This window comes from Sminthopsis crassicaudata, chromosome 1 (genome assembly GCF_048593235.1).
Source record: "Sminthopsis crassicaudata isolate SCR6 chromosome 1, ASM4859323v1, whole genome shotgun sequence".
In the NCBI taxonomy this organism is placed as follows: Eukaryota; Metazoa; Chordata; class Mammalia; order Dasyuromorphia; family Dasyuridae; genus Sminthopsis; species Sminthopsis crassicaudata.
Genome location: NC_133617.1, coordinates 635934128 through 635955820, shown reverse-complemented (window position 1 = coordinate 635955820; position 21693 = coordinate 635934128). Strand labels below are relative to the sequence as shown.

Genomic DNA, 21693 nt, shown 5'->3' with positions numbered 1-21693 from the left:
TTATATACATTAGTTCATTTGAATTGTGAAGTAGCTATCACAGACATTATAATTAGTTTATAGGTGAGGACTTGGTTAATTGACTTGTACATGGTCACTCTGACTTAGCTCAGGGTCCTTTATCAGGTAACAGGAGTGGGAATAAAATCTGTATTTTCCTGAGTTCAAGCCCAGTCCTTTATAAACTATGTTTTTGAAAAAAGTCTAACCAAACACTAATAACAAATGGATATTTATAGAATATGGATATATTTCCTCTTTGAATCTACAACTTCTCTTGAGGCAGATACTGCAATATTATGTGCATATTATTACTCCCATTTTATATAAAAGGAAAATGAGACTTGTCCATGGTCACATGATCTAATAAATACAAAAGCCAGGTCTTGAACCCAGATATTTTTGCCTTCAAGGCTGGGCCTCTATTCAGTGTGCCACAACTCAATTGGTTGCTCTTGTTATTGTTATCATTATTCTTATTTCAAGAGACAGATAAGAATATTAATCTTGGAGTCAGGAACGAATATATGAATAAAAACATTTTTTACATTATGCAAAACACAGAGCTAAGTGCTAGAGATACAAAAAAAATGTGAAATAGTTTTTCCCTTTCTAAGGGAGTGAGGTGGAAGGGGGAACAACAAATATAGGTGATTTCAGCTAAAAGTCAGATGGAGAAGATCCAGTGATCTTCAGGGTACAGTAGCATGTATGTAATTCATGCTCATCAGTGCCATTTTGATTTATAAAAACATCTCTGTTTCTGATGTTGGAATATATGATAGTGCCAAGGATGTCAGTAATGAGCATATTCTTTTTGGGTTTTAAGTAGCTGCTAGTGCTGAGAGTTAGATTGCCTTCAAAATCAGTTGTGGGGGCCAGGCTGGTAGAAGGGCTGGGCAAGTGGTGATTGTAGTTGGGAAGAGATGGTCAGGACTGCTCTTCCTGGAAGTCTAGGGCTTAACTGCCCAGTGGGGGCCATTTGATTAGTGGTTGGAAGTAGGGATGATAATAAAACCCAACTTGATGAGTTGTTCCCCTGAACAAAGTCTGTAGGGTTCATGATGGAAACAATGGTCTAGGAAATAATTCCAAAGTCTCTAGATCAGAAAGACCTACATCCTGATCCTGATGCTAAATAAATATGTGACCTTGGGTAAATCACCTAATCTCTTTGTACATCAAGCAGGTTCTTGGGCATTACCAATTAGCATTGTATTGTAGAGAGAGTTCCCGCACTGGAAGGTTCTAACATGGATGAAATCACAGATTCTTTCTCTAGTCTTACTTTTAATATTGTTATATTATATATTAATATATAATATTGATATTATAAGAATTAGAATATTAAAAGAATCAGAACACTATTATATTAATACTATTATGTATTATTATATTATATAAATAATATTATGTATTATTAATATAATAGTGTTCTGATTCTTCACTCTGCATTCATTACCTTTTCATATATGTCTTTGTATTCTTTTCTTATGGCATGATCATCTGCTTTTTCATATTCTGTAATTTATTCTGTTATTCTCTGGTCATTTTCAAGATTTTTTGGTTTGTTTTGTTTTTGCTATTGAATATAAGGCCATTATGAAGCTTCATTTGTATGCCTTGCACATGGGTGTTCAATAAATGTTGATTAAATAGTCAGTATGCTGAAACTGGAAGATTTTGTCTTCTGGTTTTTTTTTTGTTTTTTGTTTTTTTTTTTTTTCTCTCGTCCCCACAACTTTCAGCTCATCCAGGGTTAACTAGTGTTTACATGAACCCACAAAACAGGGAGAGCTTTTCAAGCAACAATGGATTTAGCATTTAAATCTGAAAGATTTTGCTTGTGGCCTTGTGGTTTTAATTAATTGTATTTAGAATACCTCTATCTCTGTTATATTTGAACAAGTTAATTTGAACTTATGAAAAACCAGCTGACTCATTCCCTCGGGTTGCAACAGACTTTTGATGCAGAAAACTTATGAGAAAGAAGTCATTGTTTTTCAGTCTACCTCCATTGTATTTTTATGTTTTATGGAGAAAAAAGACTGAAACAACACTATGACAGTTTTGCTAGGGAAGTGGGAGGGGATGAAGTGGGAGAGGAGGAGTTGTACTAATACTCTGAACATCTGCGCTGTCTTTAAGAAAAATAAAACAATGAGGAGAAAGGGACTGAAATTAAAGCTACTTCTTTCCCTTGCCTCTAAACAATTTGTAACCAAGAAGGCTTATCAGCTCATAGCTTACAGAACATTAAGACACCATTCAATGGGCTGTACTGGAATTTAAAAAAGCTCATAATGATAATTATTTAGTGGTCAATGAATTATTGTTTGTATAAAGCACATCTGGATGAACTTTGATTCTTAATATTATTACTTTATAAAAATTGATATTAAGGGTTTTTTAAGGAGCTTTTTCTTAAACCTTCATTCTTCTCTTCCTCTTGCACACTTTTCATTTCCTAAGGTCTGCCTTATTCCTAAATCTGCACATGGTACCAACCCTGCAAGTGCCCAGATGGCAGGAATGAAAATTCAGCCAGTGGAGGTGGACAAAAACGGGAGTATTGACTTAATCCATCTCAGAGCCATGGTGAGCACGGTTCCTACTATTGCTGGAAGATTGGGATGAGGGAAGGGGATAAGAAGGGGGAAGCTACTGGATACTCTGAGAGGGCCTTCTCTCCTTGAATTCCTAACTTCATTTGAGATCTATATTGAGAGCTTTTGGGAAAGTGACGCCAAATTAGAAGCCAACAATCCACAGTAGCATATAAGAAAATGGCAGCAAGGATCTTTGGCCATGAATCAACATGCCCATAGTTGACTTTTCTCCTCTTCTTCTTTTCCAGTTTAGAGAAATATCATAAGATTAGAATATGCTCCCTCCTCTAATTCAAGAATTTAAGGAGTCTTTTGTATAAACAAGTGAATCTCATCTTTGGGAGTCTAAGGATACTCTTCTGATCCCTTCTCGTCCTCATCCCTTCCTGCTTTTAAAGATGGCAGACATTTTAAAACCTTCTTTTCAAGACTTGTGATGGGAATAAAGAAGCTATGCAAATTAACCAAATGTCTATAGCATGATTTCAGTCTTTACCTGCAGAAAGTTTCAGGCTGTTTTCCTCCCTCCCCTCTCCCAAATCCCTGGTAAAGGCGTTGCTTAGCAACGATATCTGCTTACTGCCAGCAGCCTGGCAAGCCAGGGAATCTTGAGTGTGAAGAAAATCAGTTGAATAGATTTGCCTGTTCAGGTTATTAGAGTGAGAGCCTAGGAGCTTCCTGTGGCTGCCTTCCAGGGGAAAGAGAAGATTCCACAGCTTGCTCATCCTTGCTGGCCCACCCCCATCTTTCCTTCTTTCTTTCTTCTTTCTTCCTCCCCTCTTTATCTTTCTTTCTGTTTTTCTCCTTCCTTCCTTCCTTCCTTCCTTCCTTCCTTCCTTCCTTCCTTCCTTCCTTCCTCCTTCCCTCTCCCCTCCCCTCCCTCCCTCTTTCTTTCTTTCTTTCTTTCTTTCTTTCTTTCTTTCTTTCTTTCTTTCTTTCTTTCTTTCTTTCTTTCTTTCTTTCTTCTTTCTTTCTTTCTTTCTTTCTTTCTTTCTTTCTTTCTTTCTTTCTTTCTTTCTTTCTTTCTTTCTTTCTTTCTTTCTTTCTTTCTTTCTTTCTTTCTTTCTTTTTTTCTTTTTTTCTTTCTTTTTTTCTTTCTTTCTTTCTTTCTTTCTTTCTTTCTTTCTCTCTCTCTCTCTCTCTCTCTCTCTCTCTTTCTTTCTTTCTTTCTTTCTTTCTTTCTTTCTTTCTTTCTTTCTTTCTTTTTTTCTTTTTTCTTTCTTTTTTTCTTTCTTTCTTTCTTTCTTTCTTCTTTCTTTCTTTCTTTCTTTCTTTCTTTCTTTCTTTCTTTCTTTCTTTCTTTCTTTCTCTTCTTTCTTTCTTTCTTTCTTTCTTTCTTTCTTTCTTTCTTTCTTTCTTTCTTTCTTTCTTTCTTTCTTTCTTTCTTCTTTCTTTCTTTCTTTCTTTCTTTCTTTCTTTCTTTCTTTCTTTCTTTCTTTCTTTCTTTCTTTCTTCCTCTCTCCTTCCTCCCCTTTCTTCTTTTCTTTTCTTCTTTCCTTTCTTCCCCTCCTTCATCAAATATATGATATAATTTCTTTGGAATGATTTTTTTTGTCCCCTCCTTAATTATCCCATGAACCTAAGGTCTACCAGCCTAAGGAAAAGGGAAGTGGAATATTGGGACAGTAATAATAATAATAATCCAATTGGTTTTTTTTTAATTGGGCCTATGATTCCTTTGGTTAATAAGGAAACTTTTCAGTTAAGAAATATTTTATCATATTGAAGGCATTTAATCTACACTAGTGACTGTCTTTTGCCTTGTTTGCATTTTCAGCACTTAGTATGGAGCTTGGCATCTTACTAGGTGCTTTATAAATGCTTATCAACTGACCAACTGGCTTTATGGGCTTAGAGAATTGTCTAGGGTATTTAGATATTTATAAGAGTCTACTTTAACAAGTATTTTTTTATTTCCCGAGTTTTACAAATGAAGATTTGAGACTTAGTAAAAAGACATGCCCAAGTCATAGCCACAAAAGTGTTAAGCGACAGAGCCATGATTTACATCCAGGTCTCTTGATTCTGGGTCCTGTGCTCACATGACACCATGAAAATAAGATTTAAAAAGAAACAAATCCTGCTTTAGGGAGATTTGTGCCCAAATTGTTTAGCAAATCACTTCAACCTCCTCCACTTAAGCTATTGAGAACTAGCTAAAATAGGTGTTTTTATTTTTCTTCAGTGGTTTTTTTTTATGAGGAGTAATTATGTCAAGATGTCCTTATACTCATGGTATTTCAGGCAATTTTAAGAATTAAAAAAATCTAAGATTATTGTCATAATAACAGTAATAATTAGCATGTATATAGTACTTTAAGATTAAGATTACAAATTTTATCTCATTTTATCCTCATAACAACCTTGAATAGTGGGTGCTATTAGTACCTCTATTTTATAGATGAGGAAATAGAGACAGAGCTTCCTAGGGCCCCACAGCTAGAAATATCTGAGGCCAGATCTGAAATCAGGACTTGTTGACTTCAGAGTCCAGAGCCATATCTGTTGCTCCACCAACCTGCCTGGATATAATAGAAAAGGTGTTGTTTTTAAAGTTGAGATCAAATTCCTCTGCTCTTCTTCACTGTGTGACCTAAGACATATTACCCTACCTATCATTCTGGACTTTCCAAGAGTTTGGACTAAATGATTTTTGAGATTACAAATTCTCTGATTCCAATTTTCTTTCTATTCAGGAGATGCAAATGGTTTATTTCCCTCTTTATTTTATTTCCCTACTTTTCTGTCATGTAGGTGGATAAGCATAAAGAGAACCTGGCAGCCATCATGATCACCTATCCGTCCACCAATGGGGTATTCGAAGAGAATATCAGTGATGTGTGTGACCTCATCCACCAACATGGAGGCCAGGTTTACCTGGATGGAGCGAACATGAATGCACAGGTGGGATGGCCTATTCCTTCCTTTTTATTCCTTCTGCCATCATTTTAGTACATCTCCTCATTACTACCAAAGCCTCTATGATTTCAGTAGCCTCATAAAGAGTCATGTATTCATTCTCTTTTCCAGATCTTTTTCCTCACTGTTGCCAGAACAGTATTTATTTTCTTAAAGCTAAAATTTTATTGATGCCTTTGTTTTCACATCACCAGTGTTCTGAAATATACCTTTCCTAATCTCCCTCCTAGTAACTCTTCCCTCTTAACAAGAGAAAAACAGTTGAGCAAAGCTGATTAATTTGGTAAGAACATATGATAGCATGTGATTGACCCCCATTTTTCTGAGAAAAAGTCAGAGTTGCCTTCATCTCTTTTCCGGGGCCAAGATTAATCATTGCAATTGTACGGTTTCTAAAGTTCCTTTTTGCTTGTGTTCTATTGATATTTGGGTTTTTAATTGATTAACAATTTTTTTATACCTAGAGTTGTTCTGGTCGTGTTACTGATTTTCAGATTTCCAGTTTCTTTGTCTGGCAGTCAAGGCCCTTCACAACTTGGCTTCTGAGACCCTATCTCCCATTACTCTGTCCTTGACCATGCAGCCTACTTTGTCTAGATTGTGTCTGATAACCGGAAGATTTTTCCTCACTGGCTTTGCCTGCTGAATTCATTTTAAAGGCCACGCCTTCTTCTTCTTTTCCCCCCAAGGACTTTATATAATAATTGTGTTTTGAACGTATCTTGTAATGTCTTGCATTTTTCATGATCACTGTTTAGGATATCAGTTTAGGGCAAAGACTAATCTTTCCCTCGTGGATCTGACAGCCTAATGAAGAATGTGAATTTTATATATTCCCCAATACCTAACATATTACTCTGCCCATAATAAGCACTTGATAAATGTATTTTGAATGAATTAATGAAAAAGAGTTCTCTCTATAAACTGAGTCATCGCTGATAAACCTGAAATTTCAAAGCAAAGCAAAACAAAACAAAAACAGACTTCAATTTTCTTCTTACCTCCTTCATTGGCTGAATTAACATAGAAGAATGGAGATTTAAACCTGAAAGGGGCCTTAGAGATCATTTGATAAACCCCCTATAAAAATTTTTCATATGAGGATCCTAAAGATGTCAAATTCTTACTCCCACAGTTTTCAGTTCCTGAGTTAGTAGTGGAATCCACATCCCCTGACTTCACAGATTAGATCCCATTGCCTTTTTCCTCTTCTTTACCTCTGTTCCATTCACTGCTCCCCATTTCAGTAGGGCACCAGACGTTGGAGTCCTGGGGGAGGGAATCCAGGATGGGTTTTCTCTAGCACGTCTGGCAGATGGAGATGGAGCTCTCTGGGGGCAGCTTGCAGGCAGATGGGCTGTTAGGTATCTTCCTGAGCCTCCAGGCCTGAGGTGCTTGCTGATTCTCAGCGGACCAGGGCTCCCTCATTTACCATCTCAGCTGCTCAGCTTGCTCATCTGTAAAGCAGAGATGGATATGCATGTCCTACGGGGTGATGCTGATGAATTCTTTGCTCTTTGTAACATGCTCTGCTGATAAAACCCAGTGGGGGGTGGGAGACTATCCTGATCTGCTTAATAGCCTCCTGAATATATTGAGTTTGTTGTCTTATTTCCCCCCTTCTCTGTGCTTCCCTCTGACTCTTTTTAAAGGCACAGTACATAGCTTATTGCTTTGTAGTCTTAGAAAGGGAACAGCTAACCCTGCTCATTGCTTACTTGAGAACAGAAGCTTTGAATGGTCACCCTCTGCCATATTCAAAGCAGGGATTTTTGTGAAATGACTTGAACTGGGGCTGAGTTTTGACTGATGCAGTGAATGGAATAGTGATTTTTAGTGCCTTCCCTTCAGTCTGGTCCTTGATTTTTTCATTGGTAAAGAGATGATCCCTAAATTTCCTTGTGACTCTACTTTCAATCCTATGATGTTTAGTCCTTGATGGTTCATTCTTTCTAATCAAGCTCTTCTAATCAATGTATGGAAAAACAGTTAGATGGTTTAGTAAAGCCTAGAGTTAGCAAGACCTGAGTTCAAATTCAGATTAAGAAATTCACTAGCTGTGCGACCCTGAGCAAATCATTTAATCTCTGATTTCCCTAATCCATTGGAGAATGAAATGGCAAATCACTCCAGGATCTTTGCCAAGAAAACTCTATGGGCAGGATTAACATGCTGTGGTCCATGGAATTGCAAAGATCCTAGGGTTCTTCATGACTTAAGAGCAATAAGGCAATGCGTGTATCCTCCAGAAACATGCCAAATTGAATTAGGAAGTTAGAAAGAGTCAAAAAAATATTCCGGAGACATATTTCCAATAATAGATGGTAATTTTTGCCACTTATGAAAATTTGGACCCTTTATCTTTCACATAGATCTAACTACTGAGTATATAATTGAACATCAATTATACAAAGGTCTTGGAATTGGACCTATGATTTCATTGATAGGGAACTCCCAGGTGAGGAAGTTCTTTCTTATAATGCAGATGAGCGGCTTCTCTGCCATGTATAATCTTAGAGACTTTCCTGGGGTAGGTTAAGTGATTTAAAAATGACTTGTCTTAGGACATACAGCCCATGTATGTCAGAAGGGAGTTTTGAAGCCAGTTCTAGCCACTATACCATTGTTCCTCTAAATTATAAATCAATCAGTTGATGAGCGAATAAATATGTTTTTAGTGTCTACTATGTGTCAGAGAATATGCTAGAGGCATGAATACAATAAATAAAATAATCCCTATATAAATATTTATCACATATGTGCAAAACATCTCTCTCTCACTCTCATTTGTTTATCTTTCTCTCTCATTTGTCTATCTCACTCTTGTTTATCTTTCACTCTTATTTGTCTATTTCATTCTTATTTGTTTATCTATTTCTCGTCTATTTATCTAAATCTTACTCTCATTTGTCTATCACTCTTACTCTCATTTGTCTATCACTCTTTCTATCTATCCCTATACATATTTATATATATCCCTTATATATAAGACTATCACTGTCTTTCTATCTTTTACTTTCATTTGTCTATCTTATTCTCATTTGTTTATATATCTCTCATTTGTTTATCTCTCACTCTCATTTGTCTGTCACTCTTATTTGTCTCTCTCATTTGTCTATTTTGCTCATTTGCTTATCTATCTTTCATTTGTTTATCATCTGTCTCTCACTCTCATTTATCTATCTCTTTCACTCTCTTCTGTCTATCTATTTATCTTTTCCCCTTCTAAACAAGTTCATGCTCTTGTTTTTATAGCAACCCTCAGCCTATCTGATTGCGGAAATGTCAAATATTAACTAAAGGAAAGGGACAATATTAAACAAATTTTAAGAAAGCTCATGAATTGATTTCACTTCTGGCCATCCTCCCTAGCCCTTCATTTCTCTCTTCCTCTGATGGGGTAAGAGGAGACTGTGATCAACATTGAGTTACAGTATTTTGAATACCTCTTGTGTTTGCATGCAGGTGTTTACAACTAGCCTTTTTTGTGGGGTGATGGTGGTATTTTGGGGGGTTCTATGGTGTTTCCCTTTCTTATCCAGTGATTGTTCTGCTCTTTCTCTCTGACAGGTGGGACTCTGCCGTCCAGGGGACTTTGGCTCCGATGTCTCACATTTAAACCTTCACAAGACCTTCTGCATTCCCCATGGGGGCGGCGGGCCAGGAATGGGCCCCATTGGTGTGTGAGTTCCTGGGCGTGGCTTTGGGACACCAGTGGAGGGATACAATATGGCAAATAGTTGACTTGCTGGCAATTTGCTGTATCCTTTTCTCTTCTGTCACCCATCTACTTTTCAGACTGATGACAGGAAGACAGAAATGAGATGATGATAGAGCAGAATGGGAAGGGGTCTAGAGCTGATAGCAGAGGACTTGCAATCAAATTCTAACTTTTGTTTCACTGCGTATATGATTGTGAAGACCCCTATAGCTCTTAATCTTATAAACCTAAAAACAGGTTAGCTGCTTTAATCTGTTTTTGATTATTCTTGAAGGTAACAGAGGGTCGAAATATCCACTTTCCTCTTCCAAAAAGCCATCATAGAAATGTTAGTTTTTGCCTTCACAGTACCAGTGCCAATCAACCATTAAGGACTAATTTATAGAAAAAAGTCATTGGCTCATGATGGACCCTTATCTTAAACAGTCTCGTAATGTGGACAAGAGGTTTTTTTTCCTAAATTAACATGTGTGTATGCCCCATGTAGATTTTATTTTTGTATTTATTATTTTTGGAGATAGGGTAAGTAGGTGGTACAGTAGAGAGAATGCTAGGTCAGGAAAATCCTGTGTGCCTCAGTTTCCTTATCTGTAAAATGAGCTGGAGAAGGAAATGGCAAACCACTTCAGTATCTTTGCCAAATAAAACCCCCAAATGGGGTTGCAAAGAGTCAAACACAACTGAAAAATGACCAAATAACAATTTTAAGAGAGGATTTTAGTTTAAGCCAGATGCCTTTAGGTAAATCTTGAAATTCTAAAAGAATAGCCTCTAATAGAAGAGATGATTCAGATGCAAAATAATAAAGATACTAAGCTTGGCAAGCAGGTCAAAAATTTGGATGGGCTATTAGGAATCATAATTGGCATTTAGATATTGATACATTTATAGATGAAAAGAATCTTGGATATCATCTAGGCCAACCCCCCATTTTATAGACTAACCAATGAACAAGTATTTGTTAAATGTTTAATTGAAGCCTAGAGAGAGAAAGGGATTTGCTGAAGTGCACCCAGCTAAAATCATATCTCTTATCTAATTACAGCAAAGTCCTATCAGCTGAATCTCTATCATACCTCTTGCATGAAATATCTTTTTATTTCTATTATTACCACTTCAGTAGGTAATTTATTATCTGCCTGGATGATTGCAATAGTAAAGTCTTCCCACTTCTACTCTTTCCTCATCAGTCCTTCCTTATTACTTCTGATAGAACACACTTTCTCATATTTAAATCCCAATTCAGAGACTTCCCTGGCTTCAGACACTTACTAACTGTGGGGCCCTAGACAAGTCACTTAATTGCTTCTCTCTGCCAAAAAAAAAAAAAAAAAAAAGTGCTTGACAAATATCTGTTGAATAAATGAATGAGAGTAGCAAAGTCAAGATTTGAATCGTGTCTTTTTACTGTCCATGCCCAATTCTCAGCCCATAACAATCTGATGCTAGTTTGAGTAGATAAAAATTTCATATCTTAGAGGATGTAGCCTATTTCTTACTGAAAAAAAGATAACTTTACCCTAGAAGACTTTTTTTTAGCTAAGCCATCGTCAACACTCATCAATGACTTGGATTTATAGAATTTAATTTTTTCTAACTTGGAGTCTAATTCTATATTTCATGAGCTGGGAGGAAAGAACATCATTACTAGGAGCAAAACCAAAGTACAAAGTCATGTGAAACATCAAGAAATACTTGTTAATTGTTAACTCACTCAGACTGTGAAGGTGAAATTAAGTTGTGTGAAAAAAAAAAGTGTGGACAACCAATTCTTGAAGGCTTTGAAAAAAAGATTTAATTCATTTCTCCAGAAATATGCTATATTGCTGCTGGGAAAGTGAGCAGATGACTTACCACTTATTTATCTAGCTCTGGGCTTGAATTTAGATTGTTTATATTAAGATAAGACCAAATTAGATAATATTTGTAAAGCAATGAATGAGGCTCTTGGCACATAGTTGGTGTCTAATAAATGCTTATTTCCTTTTTACTTCTTTCTTAAATTCATTGGGACATAGATTTTGAATTCAAAGGGACTTTATTGGTCATTTAGTTCAACATCCTCATTTTATAGATAAGGAAACTAGAACCAAGAGAATTTAAGAGATTGGACCAATAACACATAATAAGTGATAGAGGTAAAATTTGAACCCAGATCCTCTGACTCCATAATACGGAAAAGTGGTCCTCTCTTCATTACATTTTGTGGAAAGGCTGGTGGCCAGTTAGCATAGTATATGGCACATAATAAGCATTATATAATTATTATTAATCTGAAAGGCAGCACAATAAAATGGTTGGAGAGCTGAATTCAAATCCTAACACTGACATTTAGCTGTCTGAACAACTAATTCAATCTTTTGAATAAGGGTTGTTCTAGAAGTCCCTTCCAGCTTCAAATCTATGATCTTATAATCTCTTTTCTTCATGCAAAGCACATTAAAAAAAATTTGTATTTCTTTGTTCATTTTTCAAATTATGTTTTTTTTTTAATTGCCTAGGAAGAAGCATCTTGCCCCTTTTCTACCAAATCATCCAGTCATCCCAATAAAGCTGGATAAAGATGACCACCCTTTGGGTACTGTCAGTGCCGCTCCCTGGGGCTCCAGTGCCATTCTGCCAATTTCTTGGGCATATATTAAGGTAAGGAATATATATCCATGTATCTCTGTGTGTGTTTGCATGTGCACATGTATGTAGAGAGGCTGGTAGAGCCATGGTGGAATGTACATTGGGCAACCGTGGGCGAGAGGGGCTTGAAATAAGCACTTTTCTATTGGTTTGTAAAAGAAGAAATTCTCTATTGAATCTAATCCAACAAACACATATTAAATATTCTTAAGCTAATAGTAGCAGGCCTATTGCACAAGGACTGTGACAGCAAATATAGAAGACAGGAAATGGGATGGAAGCAATTTGGGATGAGAGAGGGCAAGAAAAAAATGGGAGACTGAGCTGTAGCAGATGCTACAATTGTTGATTTAGTGCTGGAAGGAAGCCTAGAGGCAGTCTAGTCCGACCCTCTTAGGGAACTGAGTCTTAGCTTGGAGAAATGCTTTGTTCAAGGTCATACACACAGTAAGGGGCACAGCCAATCCAGAACTCTTTCCACTGTGCCATGTGGTAGATGAAAGGAAATCTCATAAGAAGGCTGATGATCAGGGACCTCTGAAGCTTCATTGTGAAAGACCTTGAATGCAAGAAACAGGAATTTCTTGGAGAAACCCTAAACATATCGGAGGGTGGATCTCAGTGCTTAGAGAAATCTTTCCAGCCACAGTAGTTACGTTTCATCATCACACCTGTCCGGCAGTCCCATTATAGTTTTCCATTTGTGCTCTCTATATCGAGCAAAGAATCATGAGTATTGTAGCATCAGATATATACCTCTAGGATCGTTATTGGGGTACTGATCCACTCCAATTAGATCAAGTTAGGCTATATTGTTTTGGTCACCCATTTGCCATGCCCAATGCTTATGGGTGCTGGACTTGATTGTCTGGGATCCCTCTCCCAGTTCTCAATCTATAGTCGTGTAAACTTCTTACTCTAACATATCATTCTTTCAGAAAAATCCAGAAATTTCATTTAGGTCATCTTGCTCATAACAGGAATCTTGTACCATGGCTCCTGTTGACAGTCTGATGGACCCTTTCCCAGAATCATGGTTTTTAAAACCTAAAATAAGATACTCAAGATTATAAAAAAGCCAATTACATTAAATATAGTTATCAGAGTACTAACTCTCCTCCCCCCTGAACTGGGACAGCTTAAGAATCAGTGTCATAAATGATAAAGACAAGTAGATGTTGCAGAAATTTCTGTAATGATTCCTTTGCTTAATGCATTCCCTTAGAATCTTTAAAGATGAGGAGCTGCAATCACTTGAATAATTATACTTAAAAATTTAGCCTAGAAATTTTGCCCTTCTTATTTGAAAAAATAAGATAAAATGAAAGAACTTGTCAGAACTGGGTGTTTCTTTTTTTAAAAATTCCACATATAACTCCCATTTTTTCCTACATTGTCCTGCTAACTGCCTAGTTAATGCAGATTTTTTTTCCCAAGTGGATGATGAATAAATAGCTTCTTATTACTCTGTAAGGGCCTTCCCCACAAAAATCCTATGAAATAGGCAGCATAAAAATTATTACCCTCCCTCCCCATGTTACAGATTAAAAGACTGACTTGTTGCAAGTCAGATGGTTACTAAACAGGAGAGCCCTCAAACTTGAACTCAAGCTTTTTTCTTGTTCTGAGCTGCTTCTACTGAGATCTTTTAATTCGAAACAAGGCATTGATTGTGGTCTCTGAAAATCATGTTGAAGTATTTCCTGGTTTAGAGGCTTTAACTTGTAGCTTAAGCATCTACTATTCTCCCAATCTCCATTCTTTTTTTTTTTTTTTAAGTTTTTTTTATATATTGTAAAATGTTCACTTTTTGTTAATCTGTTTATCTCCTCCTTGGGAAAAAAAAATAAGGCTCAGTACACTGCCTTTAGGAGATGGGAGAGGGAAATGGAAAAGAAGGGAGGGAAGGCACTAGACACAAAGACATCATTAGATTATCTAGAGGAATACATGGTTACAAAAAAGGTCCTGTCCCACATGATTGCCCTCTGGATACAGCTCCTCTTTACCTGAAAACCTGCTATATGGTACACTGGGGCAAGTATAGAACAAAGCCCTTCCAGATTCCCCTAAGTGCTGGCACCCTCCCTTCCTAACTATCCCATAATTATTACTTCAATGTCTATCCTGTGTGTACTCATATAGGTTCGTGTTGTCTTCAGAGTAGCAATTAAATTAAATTTCTTCAGAGTAGCAATTGTTTCATTCTTGCACTTTGTACTCCAGTGCAGAGCACCAAGCCTGGCCCACTTCATAAATACCAGTTAACTGATTAGAAGGACCTTCTGAAGTTCACACTGCATTATATAGTGTGATGTTATCTCCTTGCTATTTTGAGAGGAACATATATAGGACAAGCAGCATAGCGTAATAGATATCGAACTGGATGCCAAGCATTGAAGACCTAAATTTAAATCCTTCCTTCCTTCCCTCCTTCCTTCCTTCCTTCCCTCCTTCCTTCCTTCCTTCCTTCCCTCCTTCCTTCCCTCCTTCCTTCCTTCCTTCCTTCCCTCCTTCCCTCCTTCCTTCCTTCCTTCCTTCCTTCCCTCCTTCCCTCCTTCCTTCCTTCCTTCCTTCCTTCCTTCCTTCCTTCCTTCCTTCCTTCCCTCCTTCCTTCCTTCCCTCCTTCCTTCCTTCCCTCCTTCCTTCCTTCCCTCCTTCCTTCCTTCCTTCCCTCCTTCCTTCCCTCCTTCCTTCCTTCCCTCCTTCCTTCCCTCCTTCCTTCCTTCCTTCCTTCCCTCCTTACTTCCCTCCTTCCTTCCTTCCCTCCTTCCTTCCCTCCTTCCCTCCTTCCTTCCTTCCTTCCTTCCTTCCTTCCTTCCTTCCTTCCCTCCTTCCTTCCTTCCCTCCTTCCCTCCCTCCTTCCTTCCTTCCTTCCCTCCTTCCCTCCCTCCTTCCTTCCTTCCTTCCCTCCTTCCTTCCCTCCTTCCTTCCCTCCTTCCTTCCTTCCTTCCTTCCCTCCTTCCTTCCTTCCTTCCTTCCCTCCTTCCTTCCCTCCTTCCTTCCCTCCTTCCTTCCTTCCCTCCTTCCTTCCCTCCTTCCTTCCTTCCTTCCTTCCCTCCTTCCCTCCTTCCTTCCCTCCTTCCTTCCTTCCTTCCTTCCTTCCCTCCTTCCTTCCCTCCTTCCTTCCCTCCTTCCTTCCCTCCTTCCTTCCTTCCCTCCTTCCTTCCCTCCTTCCTTCCCTCCTTCCTTCCTTCCTTCCTTCCTTCCCTCCTTCCTTCCCTCCTTCCTTCCCTCCTTCCTTCCTTCCTTCCTTCCTTCCCTCCTTCCTTCCCTCCTTCCTTCCCTCCTTCCTTCCCTCCTTCCTTCCCTCCTTCCTTCCCTCCTTCCTTCCCTCCTTCCTTCCCTCCTTCCTTTCTTCCTTCCTTCCTTCCTTCCTTCCTTCCTTCCTTCCTTTTCCCTTTCCTTTCATTTTGTTTCATTTCTTTTTGTTTTCTTTTCTTTACTTTGTTTTCCATTCCTTTCCTTTCCCTCCCTCCCCCTTCCTTCCTTTCTTCTTTCCTTCTATCCACATATAGAAATTTAACTGTTGTTATATACAAAAAATAAACCTTTGCTACAAACTGAGCACTTAAAAGTTTTAAGTTGCTCTTTCTATTGGGAGGTACTGGTCTGAAATTATTAATTGATCACAAGTGATCTTGCATCTGGATGAATTAAAGATGATTAACAATCAGTAACATTTATTAAATATCTCTAAGGAGAGTACTGTACTATCAGATAATGTGAAAGGACAATCAAAAAGGACAATAAAACAGGTCAAATGGTGATCTAGATTCAATGAATTTCTTTACCACTTTGTAATGGTTACTTAAAATAAAGCTTTACTCTTTGGCTAAGAAAAGAATAAGGAGATGTTGTTTAAACATGAAAGAATTTTTAAAACATTTTAGGATTTTGTTAGTGCCCCAGGAGAGTTCCTTTTTAAAAATAGTGACTTTGGTACCCTGCAAAGTTTACCTAGGGGAGCACTCAACCCATGCCTACACTTAAAAGGTTAAATCTGATCATGCTAAACCTCTCCTTACTTATGAACAAACCTTCCCCTGAAGGTAATATAGTAATGAGAACTCCAGTCTCTATGACCCTCTCTCCATAACTATCTTATGACTCTATCCCTATAACTCCTATACCTACGAGATCATATTTATAAAGCACCGTGTCAGTATTAGCTGCTCTTGTGGTTACTGTACCACATTTTGCTTCCATTGCAGATGATGGGAGGCAAGGGTCTCAAGCACGCCACGGAGATTGCAATACTAAACGCCAACTACATGGCCAAACGACTGGAAAAGCATTACAAAGTCCTTTTTAGAGGGGCAAGAGGTAAGTGTCAATCACACAGATTCCGTGGGAGCCCTGCCTCTGAGATGTTGGATTCTTGGATGTGATGATGAAGTCAGCCAATGGGAAGCGAGGTGTCCGCCTTTGTTCATCAGCACAGTCCTGACTTACAGCAGATAATTATGGAGGTTATCAGGACTGACCTGAAGCAGTTCAGGGGCTTATAGATCCAACTCCTTCATTTTACAAATAAGGAAACTGAGGCACAGAGAAGTGGCTTGTCTACAGTAATGTCAGTAGTAAGTTGATAATAATAGCACCTATCTCCTAGCGTGGTGAGAATAAAGTGAAATAATTGTGAAACACTTAGTACAGTGCGTGGTCCACAGTGAGCATCATTTAAATGTTAGTTATTATTATTATTGATATTAATTAATAATTGCTTACTATGTGTCAGTCACTGTTTTAATGTTGAAGATACAAATGCGAGCAAAAAAAAATAGTATTAACATTCAAGGAGCTTACATTCTCATAGAGAAAAAACACCTAAAAGTGGAACTGGAAAGAATGTGGAGTAAGGAGCAGAGCCAGGAGGGCAGTGACTTTAGCCTGGGCACCTCCTGAAATGACACTCTGGGCTAGAGACCCATACCTCAGGAGAGCCTGGGGCTGAGGCATCCGTAGGGTGGGAAGGTGGGTCCTTGGTGAGAGGGCAAGGGCTCTGTTGAGTGTCCCACAGCTTGCTTGTCTGAGGCAGGGTTTACACCCAGGATTTCAGATCTAGGGACGAGCCATTACTGCACCATGCTCCCCCCTCAATTGGACTGCTCCCATTTCTTTGTACTCTTTTTCTCTGATAATAGCTTGACCAGATCCCTGCCTAGGGAAAATTAATATGGCAGAGGCATAAAGGAGGAATTCTAGCAGAGGTTGGCAAGGAGAAATGAGACCAATCAGACAATTGCAGTAGTCCAAGTAGGCGGTAATTAGGACTCAGCTGAGAGAAGGGAACAGAGGTGAGAGAAGTTGCAGAGGAAGAATCAGAAAGACTTGTTAGCTCAGGGAGGGAGGTGGAAGAGTAAAATCACACTCAGATTTTCACTCTGAGCTTTTCAACCTTGGAGACTGGTGCTTCCCTGTCAGAGCAGAGGCAGGTCCAGACAGAAAGATGAGCTCAGCTTTTGAGTCTGAAGTGTTGCTAGAACACATTGCAGGGGGTTGAAGATGCAGGTGGGGTGCTCAGGGCTGGAGACAGATTTGAGTCACCTATATAGAGACTGAAGGTATGAAAAAGCATTTATTAAACTAGTATAAAAGTGTCAAGCACTGTACTAAGTTCTGACTACATAAATAATAATAATAATAAAGACCTTTTCTGCTTTTAAGGAAATTACATTCTACTGAGAGAGATAATACATGAAGGGGAAGTAGTGACCAAGAAGGGGTATTTTGCCTGGGAAATTACTGGTTTGGTGAGGGGGCCATGGTGGAATAGATGGATAAATACCATGCAGGAACAATGGCAGAGTTGATCTGCAGTTTGCTTATGTTTCTAGAACTAGAGGGTGAGGAATCAGGAATGAAAGAAACAAGATCTGCTTTTCCTAAAATAATGGTCTAGGAGAATCACCTGCCAAAGGAGAGAGCAGAATCTGGAGGAGCAGCCACCTTAAGAGTCAGAAAGGGAAACCAGGAAGAGATACCAAGATCCATTAGAATGGTAGGGGGAGAACAGGAAGGCTTATATCTTGGGAGCCAGATGGAGAAAATATATTCCTTAATGAGGAGGATGTCATTGACCTCCAGAGAGGTCAAAGAGAAGGAATGAATTAAGGCCACTGGGATTAGGAAAGTTCTTATTTCTGCTGGACTTGAAAGTTTACAAAGTATTTTTCTCAGAACTATCTTTATTTTTACAGACTCAAACTCAGATAACTCACTTAAGATGACTTGCTCACAGTTACACAGCTAGGAACACAAACTCCTGATAATGACTAGGGATACAAAAGCACAAATGAAATAGTGTCTGCCCTCAAGGAGCTTATGGTCTGAGAATGGAATGGCATATAAGCAGATACAAAAGATTAAAAGATACAAAATTATTTTGGGGGTGGGAGAGGGGAAGCCCTCTCAAGTGTAGGACCTGCTGTTTGAGCTGCGCCTTTAAGGGATTCTAATCAATCACTCGATCAACAAGCATTTATTAAAGGAGCTAATGTGCAGGCAATGTACTAGGCTATGAAAATGCAAGGACAAAAATTAAATTATTTTAGCAGCTGTATAGAGGATAGATTGGAGAAGGGAGGGATTTGAGTCAGGGAGAGATACTAGGAAGTTTTTGTAATATTTGAGGGCCTGAAGTGGGGCAGGATTCAGAGCAAGGTCTCTGGACTTGGAGTCTATTCCCCTCCCCATCATTCTATGGCAGTTATAATTATTGGTCATCTTCTATTGAATATTGAAATTCGGTGAATGGTAGGGCTAGAAGCCTGGTTGAGAGAGGAGAAAGCAGAAGCATTAAGAGTTTTTTTTTCTATCAAGACGTTTGGCAGGAAAGAGAATAGAGAGGAGGGAGTAATTAAGTAGGATAGAAAGGTCAAGAGAAAGTATTGGTTATTTTTCCTATATTGAGCAGATGAGACTTGTGTGTAGGCAGACAGGAACTATTGGATAGGAGAGAGATTGAAAATTCATGAAAAAGAGGGAACAGTTGCTAGTAGGAGAACTGCAAAACAGGGGGGGTCAAGGGCAGGTTAAAGGGTTAGGCTTACTGAGAAGAAAGGATAGCCAGGAGAGAAAGATGATTTGATTTTTTTGCTCCTCTGGATCCTTTAGTGATGTTGAGAAATTTTGAGGGATGGAAGAAGGAAATTGAGGAAACTAGTATAGGATGACCTCAGTGTGAGACAAAATCACCTGTTATAATAATTGTGGGATGTGCAGCTGTGGTTGGAGGCTTAAGCAGATTGGAAAATAACAGAAGGGCAAGGGAGGAAGGCATTCCAGTGGGAAAACCAGGGTAAATTAACCATCCAATCAACAAGTATTTGAATGATTTAGGTACTTTCCCCTGTGGGCTTGCAGGACTGGGAAGGAGTGAGTTGGCAATAGTTTATACCAGTTTAGAATAATTAATAGTATTTTTTAAAAATATGGAACAGAAATGGATTAGTGATTACAAATTTCATTGTTCAACACTAATGTTCAAGAAACTAAAAATCTCTCATGTTTGGTCTGATTAGTATGCTTATTAATTAAATCATTTAAGCCTCAACAGTTCAGAGCATGAGAAAAATGCAAACACAAGTTTACCACCTGAGGGGGAAAATAGGGTTTTAATAAATATAGTGTTTTGGACAAAATTTTTTTATGAGAAAAAAATTCAAAAATGCATAGTAAAATATTTCTTATATAAAGGACTTAGTTTTATTAGGAATTTGGTAGCTTTCTTAATTTTAATCACCTTTACTTGCTATAAAGAAGATTATTCTTTATTATGGATAACTACACAGAAGTTAATGAAATTCTGACTTGTATTTTATAAACTAATGTGGCCCTTTTTGTAATTCTCAATCAGAATTGAGAATTGGCTGGTCAGTCAGTCAGCCAATAAGCATTTATTAAATGCTTTTTTTTTTTTAATTTTTTGGTTGTTATTGGTTGTTTTCAGGCACGTTGGACTCTTAGTGAACCCATTTGGGATTTTCTTGGCAAATAGAATAGTTCATTGTTTCCTTCTCCAGCTCATTTTACAGATGAGGAAATTGAGGTAAACAGGATTAAGATAGTAAGTGTCTGAGGACGGATTTGAACTCTGAGAATGAATCTTCCCTACTCCAGATCTGGTGTTCTATTCACTGTACTGTGTAGTGCCCTTATTAGGTGCTTACTATGTACCTTTGGTCGTTGAATCAATTTTATTTATGTCAGAGAATGCAGGTCTGCTAGGCTTTCAGGAAGATGTAGTATGAGGAACAAAAATAGTATTTTATAGGGATGTTGTTTGAAAGAGGAGGAGACTGGATATATCAAATAAAAGGAGGCATCTTAAAAACTTCCATGGGTGTGTATAAAGCCAACAGTTCTTAAATAACAAGCCCAACTTTCTGTGAATCCTAGCTGTCTTTTCCATCTGTGTTTCTTTGGAAAGGGTGAGTTTTGTTTGGGTTTCACTCTTGTATGTGTTGTTGAATTTCTTAATTTGTGCCCCTCCTAACAAAAACAGCCTCTGGGCCTCTGGACAAAAAAACAAGGAAACACAAGAAGCCAGGCCCCAATTCCCATTATTTCACAGCTCTGATGTTTTCCTTAGGCAGGCCAAACTCAATGGACTGAAAATCCCTCTTCCCTATATGGCTTTTTTACTTTTTTCCCTTGATAGATGGGAGACTAAGGGCTATATACATATAAGAGCTGAAGACAAGGTTAGCTAGTCCCTGTACATCAAGGTTCTTAACCTTTCGTGTCCTGGATCCTTTTGGGTAGTCTGATGAAGTCTATGGACATCACAAAAGATTACCAAGGAAATCAAGAAATAATCATTAAAATATTTTTTAAATCAAAAATTTTTTTAATTTAAAATTTTTTACACCCCCCCCACTTTTTAAAAAGTTCTTTTGTTAAACAAATCTCTTCAGAGAAGAACCAGCATTGGCTCCTTGGCTACTGAAATCCCAAGAATTGTCTGAGGCCAGATTTGAGTCTTCCTGACCCCAGACCTGGTGCTCTATCCACTGTACCACCTTGCTGCCCTTATTAAGCGCTTACTCTGTAGCTTTAGTCAGCTGTTCCAGTTTTACTCATGTCAAGAAATACCTCCCTTCAAAAGCCTTGTTAGAGCCCACAGGACTGGTCTGGGTGAAGTGACTTGGCCAGGTTCACAAAGCTCATAAATGAGGCTAGATTGGAATTCAGCAAGATGAGTGAGTCTTCTTGAACCCAGACTTGCCCCTCTATCCATAGCTGCCCAACAACCCTAGGAGATAGGGTTTTATAGATGGGCAAACTGAGGCTGGAAAAAGGGAAATAACCTGCCAAGCTCACAGAAAGAGTAAGGGTTAATGCAGGAATTGAACATAGGTTTTCCCATCTCCAAGTCTCTCCCTTGGACTTTCCATTTGCTGCCTCAATTATTGTTAATTTTTTAAAAAGGATCCCTAAGTCAGGAGCACCAAGAGGCCACCCGATTCTTATTTTCCTCTCTTTTCATAGTGTATGGAGTAAGGAGAGACAGAAGCTGTCATTCTGTAGTCATTGGAATGTGAAGACTTCAGAATGTGGGTTTCTGAAAGTCACATCTGAGTCTCATTTGGAAGAATCTGGATTCCTTGGCTCTGGTGATGGGCTCGGAGCACAGAGGAGGATGAACATGAGGAAAGCTGGGTCGGGTTCAGCTCTTGATGGACTTTGCTTAGGACTGGTCCTCAGCCAACCCAATGGGACAAGTCCTGTTTTCCTAGAGCATCAGAGGGAGGGCAAGTTTCACAGGTCCAGAAATGCAGTCTTACTCCTCGGGACGCTGGCCAGGAG

The 21693-nt window shown here is 38.5% G+C and overlaps 1 protein-coding gene across 1 annotated transcript in view; it reads left to right on the top strand.

The window, feature by feature from the left end:
• The window catches only part of GLDC (glycine decarboxylase), a 106778-nt gene that overhangs the window by 74130 nt on the left and 10955 nt on the right, over window positions 1–21693 (top strand). The window contains exons 17-21 of the mRNA XM_074282881.1: window positions 2473–2598; window positions 5364–5513; window positions 9099–9211; window positions 11751–11892; window positions 16095–16206. Of these exons, the coding sequence (XP_074138982.1) occupies window positions 2473–2598; window positions 5364–5513; window positions 9099–9211; window positions 11751–11892; window positions 16095–16206 (643 nt within the window). The remainder of the gene's footprint in view (window positions 1–2472; window positions 2599–5363; window positions 5514–9098; window positions 9212–11750; window positions 11893–16094; window positions 16207–21693) is intronic.